This window comes from Camelus ferus, chromosome 32 (assembly GCF_009834535.1).
Source record: "Camelus ferus isolate YT-003-E chromosome 32, BCGSAC_Cfer_1.0, whole genome shotgun sequence".
Taxonomy (NCBI): Eukaryota; Metazoa; Chordata; class Mammalia; order Artiodactyla; family Camelidae; genus Camelus; species Camelus ferus.
In genome coordinates, this window is record NC_045727.1 from 18,181,752 (window position 1) to 18,199,489 (window position 17,738).

The 17,738-nt window shown below is 48.0% G+C and overlaps 1 protein-coding gene across 4 annotated transcripts; it reads left to right on the forward strand.

Annotated features, from left to right (window-relative positions):
* The first annotated feature begins 383 nt into the window (after positions 1-383).
* On the forward strand, positions 384-16,525 carry DAO (D-amino acid oxidase). Of its 4 annotated transcripts, none has more exons than XM_014551895.2 (11): positions 384-512; positions 4,243-4,445; positions 5,534-5,648; positions 6,924-7,000; positions 7,641-7,706; positions 9,072-9,126; positions 10,377-10,481; positions 11,369-11,451; positions 12,618-12,735; positions 13,399-13,497; positions 14,611-16,525. In XM_014551895.2, exons 2-11 carry the CDS (start codon positions 4,252-4,254, stop codon positions 14,740-14,742), a joined length of 1,044 nt encoding a protein of 347 aa, XP_014407381.2. In that variant the 5' UTR covers positions 384-512; positions 4,243-4,251; the 3' UTR covers positions 14,743-16,525. The 4 variants fall into 4 exon arrangements, with proteins under 4 accessions (XP_014407381.2, XP_032327322.1, XP_014407378.2 ...); XM_032471431.1 differs by having other exon boundaries at positions 405-503; XM_014551892.2 differs by having other exon boundaries at positions 444-607.
* Positions 16,526-17,738: the final 1,213 nt, after the last annotated feature.

Genomic DNA, 17,738 nt, shown 5'->3' on the forward strand with positions numbered 1-17,738 from the left:
TGGCCAGCTGACCCCAGGAGCCCCTGTCCTATACCTCTGGCCTCCCCTCGGAGGCTTCCAGGCTGTCCACCCCCACCCTGCCGGCCAGACTCACAGTAGCTCAGGGAGCCACCCTCCCCTCCCCCAGGGTGGCAGCAGGACGAGGAAAGAAAGAGAATCCTCTCCAGCTGGCCCAGGAGACAGACCTCCTTGTGCCCATTAGCCCTCCAAGAACACCCATCCTCCCTCCCTCAGTCCCTCCCTTCCTCCCCTGAGGCCTGTCCACAGGGACTTGGGATCAGCCAGAAAAGTCAGGCAACTTTTCAGGGACTGGAGCGAGGGGAGGTGAGGTCTCCCAGCCTGGCCTGCGGCCAGCCCCACCCCTCGCTGCCCTGTCTGTAACTCCAGACTTTGACCCTGCACTTCAGTCCCAGCTGAGGACAGGAGGCCCTAGAACCAGGAGCCTCCTTTCAGGAGATAGGACCCTGGGTCCACAGCAACTGTCTTTTTCCTTCAAAAATTTGGTACGCCAGGTGAGTGGGGGTGGGGATGATGGCACAGCACATCTGAGCATCCTCCCATTGTCAACAGAGAAGGTCCACGTTAGAACCTGACACTCGGACCACAGGTAAGTACCTTCACCTCTCCAAGCCTCAGTTTCTTCATCTGGAAGACAGGGCTCATAACTCATCTCTTACAGGGCTAATCTGAGTATCAAATGAGATAATGACTATAAACGGCTTAGCACAGAACTGGGCACAAAGCTAGTACTCCATAGATGGTAATTGTTATTATTTTGGGGAGTGGGGAACTCATAGCCTGGTTATCAAGTATTTATAGAATATGTTTCATTTTAAAGATCAATTCTGAAACTTCGTAAGAGTTAGCCACACGGAGGAACTGGAGAAGCTGATTATATTCATTCAAATGCCTCACTTGTGACTTGTTGATTTTCTTTTTAAAAACAAGCCTTTCCTATTTTGTACGCATGTAGCAATCAGAGACGTGAGCTGCCTCAAGTTCCGTTCTGGGGAGAAGGGAGGTTACAAGCAAACAAATGCCAAGACTGAAAAGTAAGCAGAAAGTGTCATTTGCCAGTTTATTGCCGGCTGTCTAAATAGTTCTATGGCACAGTGCAGAAAGCTCAAATAGAACTGAGCCCAGATGGGCACACTGTCGCACACTGGCTATGTGACTTTGGGGGAGTGACTTCCTCTCCCTGAACCTCAGTCTCACATCTATAGACCCTCTAAGAGCAGGTGAGAGGATTAAGTAAGAGGGCATCTGCACTGTATCTATATGTGTCTAGCAAGTGGCAGACGGCCAGAATTCCCTTCCTGCTCCACGTGTACGTAGACATTATAATTACACATACACACACGTAATAGCCCCAGCTGTATGCATCTTCCTGAATGCAACACTCCAAGCATGCTTGGTTGGAGTAATGGCGTAAAACAGAAAGCTGCAACACTAATAAAAAAAAGTCAGCAAGAAGAGAATGGTTGATGATAACGCCGGTGTGCACACAAGTCCAGGAGCTCATGCCCTGCATGCATGGATGATTTTACCCGAGGCTGGGTCTGTCAGATCCTACAGTCTGGCTGCCGATTCTTATAAGAACCTTACGCATTTATATTGCATTTTAATACACACACACACACACACACAGAGTTGATATAATCAGTATCAAGTTTGATTCATGTAGTTTACTAAGATAATCGACTTAGGACACACATTTTTCCTTTTCAATTCTATGCCTACCAGCAACGTACTAAAAATTCCTACACTCGTATTTTATTGTATTTTATTTTATTTTTTTCAATGCGAGACCCTGAAGCATTGGCTGTTTCTCTTCATCTGCTTGATCTGATTTATTTTTTTTTTTTGCCAAGTCATGGGATTTGCCAGTGGGAGAGCACAGTGTGTAAGCACACAGCCTTGGGAGGCAGGCTAGCCTGGGCTCTGCTTCTCACCAGTTGGTGTCTGAACCTCAGTTGCCTCATCTGTGAAATGGGCATCATGAGATCCCCGAGTATGGTTAGAAGATTGAAGAAGAGGATGCGTGTCAGATTCTCAGCACAGTGAGTGACACTTACTAGGAGATGAAACGCTAGCAGCTCCTGCTGTTATCCCCACGTTACTAGTTATCAGGTCTTTTCTTTCGCAGAGACTTTTTAACCCTTTAACCCTAAGGCTCTGCAAATCCGTTGATGACAAACGTGACTTGGGCAGACCTGTCCCGCTTCTCCGACGCCTCCATTTCCCCTTCTGCACGATGCCGTCTTGCATCTTTAGAATTTTACACGCTGGAGGAACTGAGCCCCACGCTGTTACACATCCCTCTTGATCTTGGCCAGTTGGTTATAGAACTTTCTCTGAGTCTCTTTCCCCCTCTACCCTCATGCTCTTTTCTCGGGCACGAGCCACTGCTCCTAATCAGAGGTTTTGCCATGCCTGACCAGCCTTGTCATCAGAGACGCATCACGTGAAGGCTCTTTCTCTCGCTCAGTCAAGTTAAGTGACTTACCCAGGGTCACACAGCGGGCGTGTGCTAGAGCCAGACTGTGCGTGTGAGCAGGTCTGCCCCCTCCCCCTCCCCACCTGGGCTGTTACTGCCACCTCCCCATGCCATACCACCTCCTGGCTTCATTACAGGGAATTTGGAAAATGAAGCCCTCTATTCATGCCTTCTTCTTGTCAGTGTCCAAAAGTGGTCAAGTCTCCAGAGGTTATACAGAGACAGTCAGAAAGCCCAGAGAGGGAAGTCACTTGGCCAAGGTCACACAGCAAGCCAGAAGTCGAGCCAGGTCTGACTTGTGTCTCTTCTTCCACATCCGATGTTCTTTCCATTGCTATTTTCAAGGTGCTGGGGGATAGGAGGCCACTACAAGAGGCTGGACCCTGTACCAGAACTTTCACCAAGCTAGTCATTTAACCTCCAGGATGACCCCATGAGATGGGGTTAACCCTATTGTACAGCTGAGGAGGTTGCATCTCCCAAGGCAAAGGATGGAGGAAGAGGTGGGGGGTCCCTGAGAGGGTCCGCCCCAGCACCCAAGCCCAGGCTCGCAGCTGAAAGAAGAATCACCCAGAGGAATGATGCTTTTCCCTTTGGGGGTTTTATCTCCAACTTGGCTGCTGAAAACCCAACGGAGTCCAGTTCTTGTGGGCTGGAGCCGCGTTCCCCTTTACAAAACTAGGCCGTATTGAGAATGTCCTGCCGTTCAGGGCCACAGGCTGCAGTTGCCAGGAGGCGAGGTCTGTGGGAGGAGAGCTGTGTGCAGAGAGGAGGGAAAGTTGAATTTGGCCCTTCCGGGCACAAAAAGTCCCCTTGTTCTGCCTCAGCAGGAGCCGGCAGAATATGTCCCTGCTGTGCGGGGCCCAAGCTGCTTCAAGGTCAAAATCTCCTATGTCTTCGAAACTTCTGAGGACCCAGCCGGCCTAGTACCTTGAGGCCGGCCTGGAGGGGATGCCCTGGAAGACCTGAGTTCTGAGGCCAGGCATTGCGTCCAACATGCTCACAGCTATATCCACCAGCTGCCAGCGTGGCACACAGTAGGTGTGCAGTTAGTGTATGTCAAGTTGACTTGAATTAAAATTAAATCCCAGCAGCAATAATATTTACTGGCTGTGTGACTTCAGGTAGCTTACTTGACCTCTCTGAGCCTTTGTTTCCTCATCTGTAGAATGGGGCCACTAACACCAGCCCCTGTCTTGTAAGAATGTTGGGAGACTTAGATGAAATGGGAAGCACTGAGCACGGGGGCTGGCACATGGCAGGCACTCCAGAAATGTCAGTAAGTCACTGCTTTGGTACTGTTAAGACAGTTTGTTAAGTTTTGACATTTGCCATCTTGTGAAAACTCCCATCTACTCTCTGAGGCATGAGTTATTTTTCTCATTTTCTGGAAGAAGAATTTGAGGCTTGAGAAGCATCTTGCCCAAGGTCAATGGCCAGCAGGCAGCAGAGCTGAGATCTGAGATTTGAAGCCCTAACCACTAGACCACAGCTGGCCAGGCACTCTGCTAGGTCCTTTGCATTTTCCTGGCCTGGGGACAGGGCATTCAGGAAGGCTCCCCAGAGAAAGCCACATCACTCACCAGCTGTGTGACTTTGGGCAAATTGCTTTGCCTCCTCATGCCTCAATTTTCCCATGTCACTGAGAGGATCAAGTGTCTGGCATTTTCTAAGCCGCCAGTGGATGTGGCAATGGTGGTGATGATGAAGATATGATGGTGTGCCTCCAACCTCCCTTCCTGCAGGCTGGCACAATGCGCGTGGTGGTGATCGGAGCAGGTGTCATCGGGCTGTCCACTGCCCTCTGCATCCATGAGCGCTACCGCCCAGTCCTGCAGTCACTGGATGTGAAGGTCTACGCGGACCGCTTTACCCCGCTCACTAGCACCGATGTGGCTGCCGGCCTCTGGCAGCCGTACATCTCCGATCCCAGCCACCCCCAGGAGGCGTGAGTAAGGGTCCCAGAGGGTGGTCCAGGGCTGGAGGGGCTGCAGTCTGCATGGAGGATGTCCCCTCTCAGGGTTCCCATCACCAAGAACAACCCCTCATGGAGGCTCTGGTCTGACATGCTGTGATGAAAATAGTAATAAATATTAAGTCCCTACTGTGGCCAAGATAAATGCTACACTTGATCTTGGCCAAAAGTTGAGACACCATGTGTGCCTGACAAACAGAGACTTTATGTCCATTCCTCCCCTAAAGTGGCTGGCTGCCGAAGCCCTATTCATCCGCCAATCAGGAAGACCTCTAAATGGGTGGATCGATATTCAGGTTTAGCAAAGAAGTTGCAGAGGTCATTCTGTTAGTTTTGAAACCACCAGCTGCTGCAAAAAAGGAACCTTCAAGTGAATAATGGCTGGAACAGAAGTTTCATTCTCACTCCCATCAATGCCACAACCAATATTCCTGATCAGTGGGTGGCAATTCAGGGGCCTGGGCTCCTTCCATCGTGTGGCTCTGCCATCCTCCTATGTGGCTTCTAACATTGCCATTCTCATGGGCCAGCGTCCACAGAAGGAGCACAGCATGAAGCCCACGTGGGTGGAATCTTTATGGTCAGTTGGCCAGGATGCAGCCACCTGGCCACCCTGAGCTGCAAGGGAGCCTGGGAAATGTTGAGCTGTGTGCCCAGGAGGCAGAGGAAGCATTTGGAAGCAGTAAGTGATGTCTGCCCCTGGCACTTACAGTCGGGGTGCCCAGAGTGAGCCTGAACTATGTGGCTCACAGTCCCCAAAGCAGGTCAAAGCTTTTATTTAAATGAGCGGCTACATGATCCCAAGCCAGATGTGAGCTTCTAATGGCTGTGATGGCACATCCTTTGCTTCTGGTCTTCTCTATCCTATGAGTGGGGAAATGGTGGAAAGTTGTGGAGTAGGGAGAGCCGTAGTATTTGGGACACTGCAGAGTGAATGTGGTGGATTTCTGGATCTGGGTACATCCCACCAACCGACTCACAGCCCCACACAAGCCGACCCTTAGAGATTTCTCATCCAGCCCAGGGAATTAGGTGACCTAGACTCTGGACCGTCCTTTCAGGCTTTGGAACCAGCAGACCTTCAACTATCTCCTGAGCCACATCAATTCTCCCAATGCTGCAAACATGGGCCTGGCCCTAGTCTCAGGCTACAACCTCTTCCATGAAGCTGTTCCGGTGAGTGACAGGGTCCTTGACCACAAACCAGGGCTGGGGCCCCCAGTCTGGGGAGTCCTTTGAGACTCTTAGGCAAAGACTCCCGCATTCAAAACAGATTTCTTTTAAATTTTATTTTTCCTTAAAATTTTTTTTTTTTTTGCTTGTTTTCAACTTTGTTATTAAGTTGGCAGATACCAAAGAAGCTTCTGATGAACAGGGGGAGGTAGCCCCTTTTATGTGTGTGTGTGTGTGTGTAGCCCTTTTTTGAGTGGTACAGGTCAAACTGAGACACATCCTATAGTGGTGCGCCCTTGATGCTGAAGCCAAAAGTTTTCCTGCTCCCCTGGGGCTTCCAGGACTTTCCATCAAGATGGACTAAAACACTCACCATGGCACAGACTTCTGAGTGCTTATTACGTGCCAGGCCCTGTCCTGACTACTTTTTAACTAGCGATTCGTTCAGTTCTCATCATAATCGGAAAGTTAAGGGCTATCATTGTCCTCCTTTTGCAGATGAGAATCTAAGAGACTCAGAGAAATGGAGTGACTTCCTTGAGCTCACAAAGCTCTAATTGGCAGAGCTGGAATTTGAGCCCAGGCAGTCTGTGACCACAGGGTGCCCAATGTGTTATGAAAGGCGGAGCCAAGCGGGAGTGTTCTCGGGTTTCTTGGAAAGGGTGGTCTAGGGGTGCCCAGAACCCCATGTCAGCTCTCCAAGATTTGTCCAATGTTTAGCACATGCAAAGGGCCTTACTTTCATCAGCTATAGCCCCCCAAGAGTGATTATTAACCCCATTATACAGACAAGAAAATTGAGTCTCAGAGAATTCAAGGTGGTCAGTGGCGAGGCCAAAATCTTCCCCCGGGTTGTCTGAAGCTACATTCTGTTACCTCCCATTCTTATCCCTTGGTGATCCTCACCCCATTTTTCCTTCCCTACTTGTGACAGCCTTACTTATCTGCAGCCTTGTTCTTACCCTTAATATAGCATCATGGTTAAAAACATGGACTCTGAAGCCAAACTCTGTAGGTTCAAATCTCAGTTCCACCATTTATTAGCTGTATGACCTTAGACAAGTTGCTTAACCTCTGTGAGCCTCAATAGATCCATCTGTAAAATGGGAATAAAAATAGTATCTACCTCAATGGGTTGTTGTGCAAATTAAATGGATTGGCACAAGTAAAATGCTTGGAGCAATGCCTTACACACAGAAAACATTACGTGGGTTTTGGTTATATCATTCTTATTCATGTTCATCCACCTCTGTGCCTTCTTCTCTCCTTCCTCTAAAGGATCCTTACTGGAAGGACATAGTTCTGGGATTTCGGAAGCTGACTCCCAGAGAACTGGACAACTTTCCCGATTATAGGTAAGGGTATTGGTACAGGTGAAGGGGCTGAGGCCCCATAGTTCAGATAGACTTGTCCAGAAGATGGAGGCACCAAATTTTCTGTTCCATCCCAGTCCTAGAGGCCCTGGTACCCTGGTCTCTCACTGCTCTAACCAGCTCCTTTGGAGAGCCTACCATCCCAAACTGCACCTTAGGCTAGGGAGGCAGGGCATACAGGATGATGGATCTCAAGCTCCATACCACTATCCTATTTTGTAGATGAGGAAACTGAGCTTCAGAGAGGCCAAGTCACTTGCTCAGGTCACACAGCCAATTGATCAGAATGGGATTCCAACCCAGCTCAAACCCCTCTATTCCTTTCTCTACAGCCTGATGCCTCTCTGGCCCTCTCCTCACCTCATCCCATGTCTGAATCCCCTCTACAAATGCACCTAAATCTCCACTTGCACATCGCAATGCCAGGATGGCTTTGTCTGATAGAAAATGTTTCCTTGTTTTGAGCTGAACACCACTTCCCCCTTGAATGTCACCCAGTGGTCCTTGCTCTCCCCTTTGGTGAAGCCCAAGAATGTGACAACTCCCACCTGCATTTGATAGCCTTCAAATATAACTGTGGTTCTGATCCTTTATTCCTACCTTTTGCCCACGGTGATTCTAGCTATGGCTGGTTCAACACAAGCCTGATTCTGGAGGGGAGGAGGTATCTGCAGTGGCTGACTGAAAGGTGAGATTTCCAGCTTCACTTTGAGGAAAGCACCTCCCAGGGACCAGGGGTATAGTGGATATATTGACCAAATCCAAATGATGGTGAAAACCTTTAAGTCTGGTGGGAACTATCCTTGGTCCTGATCACCCCTGTGCACTGACAATGGTTCCCACACCTGGTTGAAACTACCTGGGAACTTTTTACATGTGGCATTTATTGTTAGCCTCACTAAAATCTGTAATGTTTGTGTAATAGTTTTAGATAGATTCTCTTAATTTTTCCAGATATGTTTACATCATCTACAAAACCTAAGTTGGCTTTTATTTTGAACTTCATTTTTTTTCTTGTCCAACTGCTGTGGCCAGTACCTCCAGAAAATTAAAAGATGATAGTGGATGACCCTGTCTTGTTTCTTACGTTGATAGGAATCTTGTAGTGTTCTAAATTAGCAAACATTAGCTTGAGAGATACATTTGTATTTACAGTCACATATATTTCTATTAAGGAATACTCCATATATTTCCTACATATTATTATTTTATAAAGATTTTTAAAACTCTGGAATGGACAGTGGCTTTTATCAAGTGACTTGGGATTTAAAATGTAGATTTCAGGACCCCACTTTATATCTACTGAATCAGATTCTCTGGAGTGAGGCTCAGAAATTTGTATTTTAAGAGGTTCTCTGAGGGATTATAATAATCAGCCAGGTTTGGAAACCACTGTATTAAAACATGGTTATTTCTCCTAACTTTGGGACACTTATGACTCCTGTCCAGTCTCACCCAGAAAAGAATGCTCCCAGTTTTTCTACCTTGAGGAAACCATGCAGATGAAATAATCCTGAGATTATGCTTCAGCTTGTATATGGTTTACTTCCTGTTCTTTTAATGTTTCTATTATATTCATAATAGTGACCTATATTTTCCCTCTGTGAAATTTAGGGGGAAGTGTGGGTGTGTCCAGCCCACTTCCTTCCTCATGCTCTGCTTCTTCCAAAAGAGCATTTGGCATTGGTCCAAGCCCATCCTTCCTCCGCCCAGCATCTCATCCCCTTTGATATTACAAATCAGCATGGTGGTAGTAAGAGTCCCAATTCCATCATCAACTCACTGTATGACCTTCAGAAAGGCCCTTCTTCCATCTCCATCTGCCCAGTGAGGGGCTTGGACCATCTCAGGTTTCCCAAGAGACATTTCATGGACCACTAGTCCCTCAAGGTGCTCATGAGCTCATTGGACTGTACAGCCATATGCTCGAGGAGCATCCTGAGGGACTAACATCCACAGAAGATTCTTTGGGAAATGTCCCCCAGGCCATCCTCTTGGAAGGATGGGACAGAGAACTGAATACTGGACTTTTCAATGTTTTTGATTATCCCAGGTTAACTGAGAGGGGAGTGAAATTCTTCCTGCGGAAGGTGGAGTCTTTTGAGGAGGTGAGCTGAAGGGCTAGAGGGGCTGGAGGAGCTGGAGGTAGGACAGAGGAGCAGAGGGGAGGCCTTTGCTTCCAGTTGCAGGGTTGGGGGGGGTGCTTTTCAGGCTTCCAGGTTCCCTTTGAGTCCTGCTCCAGATTCTAGACCTTTTCTTTTTTTAAATCTCAGAAGGACTCAGGCATTCTGCCTCGATGTTGGTGGCAGGAGCAAAAAGACAGTGGGATCACGGTTGCCATTAGGGGCTATGTGTGAGTTTTAGGGCCAGAGAGCTGGCTGTCCCTTCTCAATGTCAGCTGCACCTGACCCCAAGTTCCTGACACTTGGTTGCTTCTTACCAACATCTGAGTTGATGTTCCTACAAAGTCAAGGCCCTCAACTGACTTACCTCCAGAGAAACACCACCCCCAGTAATGATGATGCTAGCAGCTACCGTCATCAGGCACTGTCTATGTACTGGGGGCTGTGCTGTATGACTTCACTCCAGCCCAGCCCCTAGAACAGTGCTCGGCACATGGAAGACGCTTGGCACCTGCAGCCATTAACATATATGAACATCTACTCTAGGTCAAGCCCCGGTGGGCACTTGATATACATAGTTGACTTAGACACAGCTCTCATCCTCAAGGGGTTCACAGTCAGTTTGGCAAACGCTGGCTCATGAACAATAGCAATGCCTTGTGATGGGTGTGTGTGCATCCCAGGACTGACCTGTAGAAGGAGCACGGGGGCTGGGCTGGGAGTTTGGTACCCCTGATGCCACATCCTTGAGCTGTGGAACATCCCATACAATGCACGGAGCTGGGGCTTCCAACATGCCTTCCGCAGATGTCTTGGCTGAGTAGGAGTCAAGAGAATGAAATAAAAAGGAGACGGAAGGAGGGCAGAAAATATCTCTGCATCCTTTCTAACTTCTTCTGGAAGTTTCCAAGAAGGTTTCCTTCTTCTGCACTACTCCTTTCCAAACTCTTTTACATGCAGAGTCCCACTGGAGCCTCCCAGCAGCCTATGAACAAGTATTACCAGGCCCATTTTATAGCTAAGGAAGCTGAGCCTTAAGGAGGTGATGGGACAGTTCTGAGGTCACAACGTGGGTAAATGGCAGAGGGAGATTTGGAGGCAGGCCCATGGTTTCCTCACTGAGCCTCCTCCCAGCTGCTCCACAGAGAGCAGAGAGCTGCAGGGTAGGAGGAGGAGGCAAGGGATTTTAGGGTCCTCACCTCCTCTCATCCCATATGCCCTCTTGGTTTTACCAGGTGGCAAGAGGAGGCGCCGATGTGATTATCAACTGCACTGGGGTGTGGGCTGGGGCGTTGCAACCAGACCCCCTGCTGCAGCCAGGCCGGGGGCAGATCATTAAGGTGAGTCTGAAGGTGAGGGATGAGCTTTTGTTGATAGAAAGGTTGTTTCTGCCTGCTTATTTCATCTCCAGAGATGGAGGATGAATTGGGGACATCTGTTAGAGGAACCCCCTAGCCTTCATGGAACGGACATGTCAAAGAAACAAGAACCAAACGACCCTTCCAAATGTGCTCTTCTTCTGGGCGGGGTTCTTCTTAATAGTAAATCGTGTGTGTGTCTGTCCATATGTAGGAGCTGCCTAGGCCTGTATCGCACAAAAGAGCAGACATTTATGGAGTGTCTACTAAGTGCCAGACACAAGCCTGAGCACTTTCGTTGTGTTAATTAATTTGACCCTTACTGTCACCCTTTGAGATGAATACTATCCATCATCTCACTATTGCCATCTTACAGATGGAGAAATGGAGGCACAGAGAAATTAAGTAACATGCACAAGTTCTCATCGCAGTTAAGTGATGGAACTGGGATTATAACCCAGGCAACCTGGTTTAAGAGCTTGTGTGATTCATACATCGTTTCACACCACCTCTTCCTGTGTGCCTATTTGTGGGTGTTCCTTACAGTGTATGCCCAAACTGAGTGTACATGAGTGCATTCATAGGTGCGTGTTCCTGAGAGGGGGCTCTTGTGTGTGTGTGTGTGTGTGTGTTTACACACGTATGCTGAGCTTTTCTGTGGATGAGAATGTGTGATGCTTTGGGAAGCAGGGGTGGCTCTCAGTTAGGGCAGCTCTTCCTGCAAAAGCAAGCAGGGAGGTGCAGACTTGGGAGGGTTAAGGAATCAGCTTTGCCACTCTTGTCAGAACATCTGGTGATAGAGGGGTGCAGGGGAGGGGAACCCACTGATCTAACCCTCTTGACGAAACTTCTGTATCCTCAATCCACAGGTGGATGCTCCTTGGATGAAGCACTTCATCATCACCCATGACCCAGAGAGAGGCATCTACAAGTCCCCATACATCATCCCGGGGTAAAAATCTGACATCCTAGGGCAGACGTGGGGGCACCTTCCTGCCCTCTTTATGCACCGCCACTGTCTGCCCCAGGTCCCTTGCTTAGTCTTTTCAGGTTTGTTCTTCCAATGTTGTTAAATGAGGTTGAGCCATTAAATCTCTGGGAAAGCAGGACTCAGCCTTAACCCGGCTCTATCTTGAACATGCTTTTGGGTGACAGTACTTGTGATGCTAGAGACAAAGGTAGCTGATATGATATCAGGCAGTGAGACCAGCAGTGTTGTGAGTGGCAATAATGGGGTGGTGGTGGAGCTGACGATGCTAACTATTAACAGAATAGCGGTGGTAGTAGAGATAGGATTGTTGTAGATGAGATCCGTGTGGATGAGGGTAGTGACTGGGAGTGGGGGTGGTAGTTGGTGCTACTGGAGATGACACCATCAATGGTGATGTTGATAGCGTGGCAGAGCTGGCAGAGACGGCAATGTTAATGGTGTGACTGTGCTGACTGTCTCAATGGCGATGTTAGTGGCATGGTGGAGGTGACAGTATCAATGGTGATGCTAATGGTGGTGGTGGAAATGGGGAGTGAGGGCGATGGTGATGACATATTAATGGTAGCAAGGAAGACAGTAGTAAAGATAATGTTGTTGTTGGAGATGACAATATTTCCCCAGATTTACTGAGATATAATTGATATATAACATTGTGTACATTTAAGATATACAACATGATAAAAAAAAAAGATATATGACATGATTTGATATATGTATATACTGTGAAATGATGACCACATAAATTTAGTTAACACATCCAACAACTCATATAATCACAGTTTGTATGTGTGGGGGTGGTGGGGGTCGGGGGGAGAACATTTAAGATCTACTCTCAGCAACTTTCAAGAGTATAATACAGTGTTGTTAACTGTCATTACCATGTTGTCCATAGAAGGAATGACAATGTGGACAGTGATCTTAGTGGTGATGGTGGAGGTGGCTGTTGATGGGGATGATGACATCTATTGCAGTAATGTTGATGGTATTGTTAGCAAGGATGGTAATGTCAATGTTTAGTGTTTTAGGTAGACATGGTGTTAAGGGTGAGCATAGCAATGATCCCCCGCCCCGCTTCATCTCAAAGTCTTCATTTTCCCTCATCTGTCATCCCACTCACTTTTATCTAGGATCCAGGCAGTGACTCTTGGAGGCATCTTCCAGCTGGGGAACTGGAGTGAGACAAACAATATCCAGGACCACAACACCATCTGGGAAGGTTGCTGCAGATTGGAGCCCACACTGAAGGTCAGGTGGGGAGAGACATCAGTGCCCTAGACCAGGATCCTGGCAGCTTGATCATAAGGACACTTGAGGATGGGAAGATATCATGACTGGGGTAATTGGGCAAAATAATTCCAACAAGGGACAGTGGAAGACACTAGAATCTGACCATGTACAGGGAAGTCCTACTGTGAGCTGGTGAAACCTATCTGGTCATGACTCAGAATTGATTTCTCTTGAGGTGGCATCTCCCAAACACCTTAATCTGTCTTCACAAGGAGCAGATGTATTGGGTGCAGAAATCTCAGTTTTCACATTTGCCTGCTAATGGTGATGATGATAGTAATGGTGGTAAGGGTGGGGATGAAAGTAGTGGTTGGTGTTGGCGGTGACGAAAACACGGAGGGTGATGATAATGATTTGATGAGGTGATATTATGGTGGTGGCTGGTGGTGTTGGTGGCCAATAAAGATGGGATAGTTGATAGCATTGGTAGTGAGATGGTAGTAAGGATGTCGGTAGAGAGTGTAGTGGTCATTAAGAAAAGTGACTGTGATGATGGTGGTGGTGGTGGTGGTGGTGGCGGCGGTGATGGTAATGAGGTTCCAAAAGCTATCTCTCTATCCACCTAAAAATGGCATTAGAAAAAAAAATTCAGATATGAATCACTAACACTCTTCTTTCCAGGATGCAGAAATTGTTGGTGAATGGACTGGCTTCCGGCCAGCACGCCCCCAGGTTCGACTAGAAAGAGAACAACTTCACTTTGGATCTTCAAACACAGAGGTATGGTCTCCTAGCAAGGAGACTCTCCCGACTCCTGAGAGGGCTCAGTTATTTCCAGGGAAACATCATGTCTGACCTCAGGCAGGAGCAGCAGTGGCTGGTATCCCCTCCTCTATAAATGGGGAAACTGAGGCTCAGTAAAAGTAACGGACCTGCTCAAGGTTATATAGAAGGAAACACCTCAATTTGCTAGACCCTCTGGTCCAGTAGAAGGAAAGAGGGCATTTATTGAGCATCTGCTTTGTGTCTATGATGTGAATGACCTTATTGAATCTCCCCTACAGCTCTTTGGGATAGATTCTCCCCATGCTTCAGATGAGCAAACTGGGATTCCCAGAAGTAGAAGTCACTTGGCTAAATCAGATCACTGGCAAGGGCCAAGGCTGGGATGTGGTTTGAATTTGAGTCCAAAGCCATTTCCCAGATGTCCATTTTGTGGCTGCCCCATCATCTCTCTGGAGTCCCCTCTCTTGTCCTCTCTCATAGGGTACGGATTGGGCTTATCGAAATGGCTGAAGGAGTCTAGGTCACTTTTCCTCCCTTATTCTGGTCAAATAGTGAGGTGTGTGTATAGAGGAGTTTTGTGTATGTGATGTGTGTATATAGAGGTCATATGTGTGTGTGGTGGTGCTGGGGGGAGAGTCACATACAGAGTTTAACTGCCTGCTGATGGTTTCAGCTTTGAAAAAGGTCCCTGGGGTCTTGCCTCTCTCCAGAGTCCACCCATACTGTGGCCCCTGCTCTTCCCTCCCAAGGTGGGGAGAAGGGGCTGTCTATTAACACAGGAGGTTCAGCTGGATGGGAACCAGGAAGGGGATTTAGGGAACTTCAGATAGTTTGATGCTGGGATGAGGGGGAAATATCTGACCTCAAGTTCTAGATGATTCTACTTTTCCTGTGCTGAGTACTTAACGCAAGTCCATCTCCTAAGCAGAAGGGGAGTCTAGGGTATTGACCTCCAGCTCCCCAAACACCCCCCTTACTGCTGTTCCCAGGATCCCCACCAGGGTACCCAGAGGAGCTCTGGTACCACTGGGCTTGGCCCAGGATTCTTTAGGAAGCTCCTGAGTCTTCCAGTGCAGACCCAGCCACCTTCTCTCTTGCCTCTCCCAGGTCATCCACAACTACGGCCATGGAGGCTATGGGCTCACCATCCACTGGGGCTGTGCCCTGGAGGTGGCCAAGCTCTTTGGGAAAGTCCTGGAAGAAAGGAGTTTGCTCAAAATGCCACCATCCCACCTCTGAAGACACCAGTGACCACCACTCCCCTGACCGAAACCCCCTGCTCCCCTCGGCCAACTAATCAAGGTGCTCCTTTGCTTACTCCCCACCCCTATCCTGGCTCCTTTCCGCAAGAAGCCCAAGATGAGTGGAAAACACAAGGTCAACTCCTGGAGGCGAGTCTGGCTCTACTTGGGGGCCCCTATGATGGTTGAGGTCTCTCCACCCTCTCTGGGCCCGACATTACCAAGAACAGCTGGAGGCTGTGGTCCTATGGGTCCTCAGAAGGAAGGAAAGCTCAGAAAATCCAAGAGGTGAGCAGAAAACTGAGGATAGTTGAGGTTAAGAAACCTGATGACAAGTCACACTAACACATTAAAGGCTCTGAAAAGTCCTGCAGCAAAGACACCTAACCTATGCTGTTTAGTCTGGTCTTCCTAAACAGATCTGGCTATGGAAACCCTTTTGCCCAGAGCACCATGACCACAGAATGCACTTGAGGCAATGCTGTAACCAATTTCATCACGATAAGTTACAGGTAGGACCAGAAGGTAGAGGAGGGAGAAGAGGTGAGGCATTGAACTAGCCACACGTGACGTCTCTTCCACATCCAGGACTCCTAGTGGCATCAGCTGCCCACTGAGTGGCCCCTGTGACCGTTGAGAAGGGGTCCCGGGAGGGCTGATCCCACAAGGATCCCCTTCATAGAGAACTAAACTCACCAAGCATCTCCATGCTTGAGAGGGCAATGGAGGGTCGATGTAACATCTTCTTTATCTTTTGGCGGGAACCCTCTGAGATGGCCGACTGGCTTCCAGATGCTTATGAATGAGCCCAGTAGGCACCTTAGCATCTTCATCCCTAATTATCTGCCTCCACCTCTGAGGTTGAACTTTCATCTGTCTGGGGTTATTGTGAAAGATCAGATTGGAGAAGTCTTCCTGTGTCTGGGACCAGTGGCACCCTTAGTGCTGTGAAGAGGTCTTGGTTGACCCACACCATCTATGTCCATGCCATTACTGTCTGTTTCTTTCCATGTCGTTTCAACCAATGGGTTCTTTGTGAAGCATCTGCCATGATTTTGGCTGGCACTAATCTAAGTGGGGTGAAGCAGTCCAAGATCTCAAAATTCCTGTCCTAATAATAATGATTATAATTATCATGACAGCTATAATTTGTTGCATGCTAACTGGGTACCAGTGCTAAACTCTTGCATACATTACTCATTTAATCCTTACAACCTACCCCCACCCTCTCATGAAGTAGCTAATTATCCCCATTTCGTAGCTGGGAAGACCAAGGCACAGAGAAGCAACAGAGGTCAACAGCTGGGAAGGGGTGGACTGGAGATTTGGGGCAAGAAATTATGTGATCCCAGTGCCTTACTTTCAACCACCATGCAACACTGGGTTCCAGGCTGGGCGGGTGGCGGGGGTTGGGGGAAATATACAGTTATGAAGGAATCAGGTGGCTTCCTCCCCAACTCTTTCTGCAAACACACTGGAAAAGAACCAGCTCTCTCCTCCTCACAGCCACATTTGGACCAATACCGGGGGACTCCCACCAGGTTGCAGCTGGGGGCGCTTCCTGGTGCTTCGAATGAAACACAACATTTAATTTTTGACCAAGGTGATTACCCAACCTCATACTCTCCAGGGACAACGACCCCTACCAGTCAAGTTTAGTTGTCAGCAGGAAACCTAAATGGCAACACGGTGAACTCGAAAAAAATTTAGAGAGCCAGGAAAGTCCACATTCAGACAAAAAGTGACCCTCCCTTTCGAAAATAGTAAGGACCTCTTTGCAATGTGATTTCCTCTTGATTCTGTTCTAAAATTCAGAATGCAAGGTGCGTAGGGAAATTCCGCAGTCCACATAGATGTGTATGCATGTGTGACATTTGGCTTGATTTCTTCACTTCCCTTGACCTAACATTCCTCCTCCTTCCCTGAAGGCGATCTACAACCAAATTTTCCACGAATTCTTGGCCGCTTGCTGAGTTTACAGAAGTTTATCTTTCTTCGTTGAATTATCTTGGCCCTTTGGTCAAAATTCAGTTGGCCATAAATGCACGAGTTTATTTTTGGACACTCAATTCTATTCTATTCTGTTCATCTACGTATCAGTCCTTATGCTAGTACCACCCTCTCTTGATGACTGTGGCTTTGCAGTAGGCTTGACTCCCTTACTCTGCCACAGTCCTCCCCTCGTCCTGCTGCTCTTTACACCTCCATTTCGCACATTCATATCCCAGGAATTAACTGCTATTCCCAGCCTTGTAAGAGAGCTGTACTTATTTTGAATTAGTCTGAGTATGATTTCTATTCCTTGCACCTAAAACAGCCTTGAGGAGAACTCTGTCAAGGGCTTCTCTCAACCATCTCCCATCTCACCGTCATCGCCTTTCTTCTTTGTGCTAACAGAACCCCAATTTTGTGTTCAAGAGGCTATGGGTATTGCTCGATCCTGTGGGAGGGAGGCCCTTCCTTCTCCAGCCGGAGGGGAGGACTCAGGCTGGGATGGGCATGTGACCTAGGTCTGCCCGATGCCAAGCAATGGTCCATCTGCTGGAGGACTTCCCTTTCCATCCAAAACCAATAGACCCTTTAGAGAGAAAAGCTTTTGTGACTGCTCCTTCCCCATTCAACCTCCTTTGAAAATAAACATGATGGCAGGCACTTTGGCAGCCATCTTGCAACCATGAGGTTTCACACACAGGGTCAAAAGATGGTGAAGAGGAAAAGCAAAAGGAAGCTGGGTCCTTGATATTGTTGAGCTGCTGACCTTCCCTGGAACTGTCTGACTTTGGGCTTGTTGTTAAAGGGACAATTAATATTCTAATGGGCTAAGCTACCATTGGTTGGTTTCACTGTTGTTTGCAGCCCGAGGTTATCCCAATCTTTTTATTTTTATTAGTAGTAACCAAAGGAGACTCTCGGTGTCATCTTTCAAGGCTCTCTGTTGCTTAACATTATTAAAAAATAATGAATATCCATATTCACTTAAAAGGCCATCTCTAA

What these genes read in the sequence shown, in the direction of transcription:
- DAO (XM_014551895.2), top strand. Translation starts at nt 4,252, where the DNA reads ATGCGCGTGGTGGTGATCGGAGCAGGTGTCATCGGGCTGTCCACTGCC. An exon ending in GCCGGGGGCAGATCATTAAG is followed by an intron (nt 10,482 to 11,368) that starts GTGAGTCTGAAG and finishes CTCAATCCACAG; the next exon opens with GTGGATGCTCCTTGGATGAA. An exon ending in TTGGATCTTCAAACACAGAG is followed by an intron (nt 13,498 to 14,610) that starts GTATGGTCTCCT and finishes TGCCTCTCCCAG; the next exon opens with GTCATCCACAACTACGGCCA.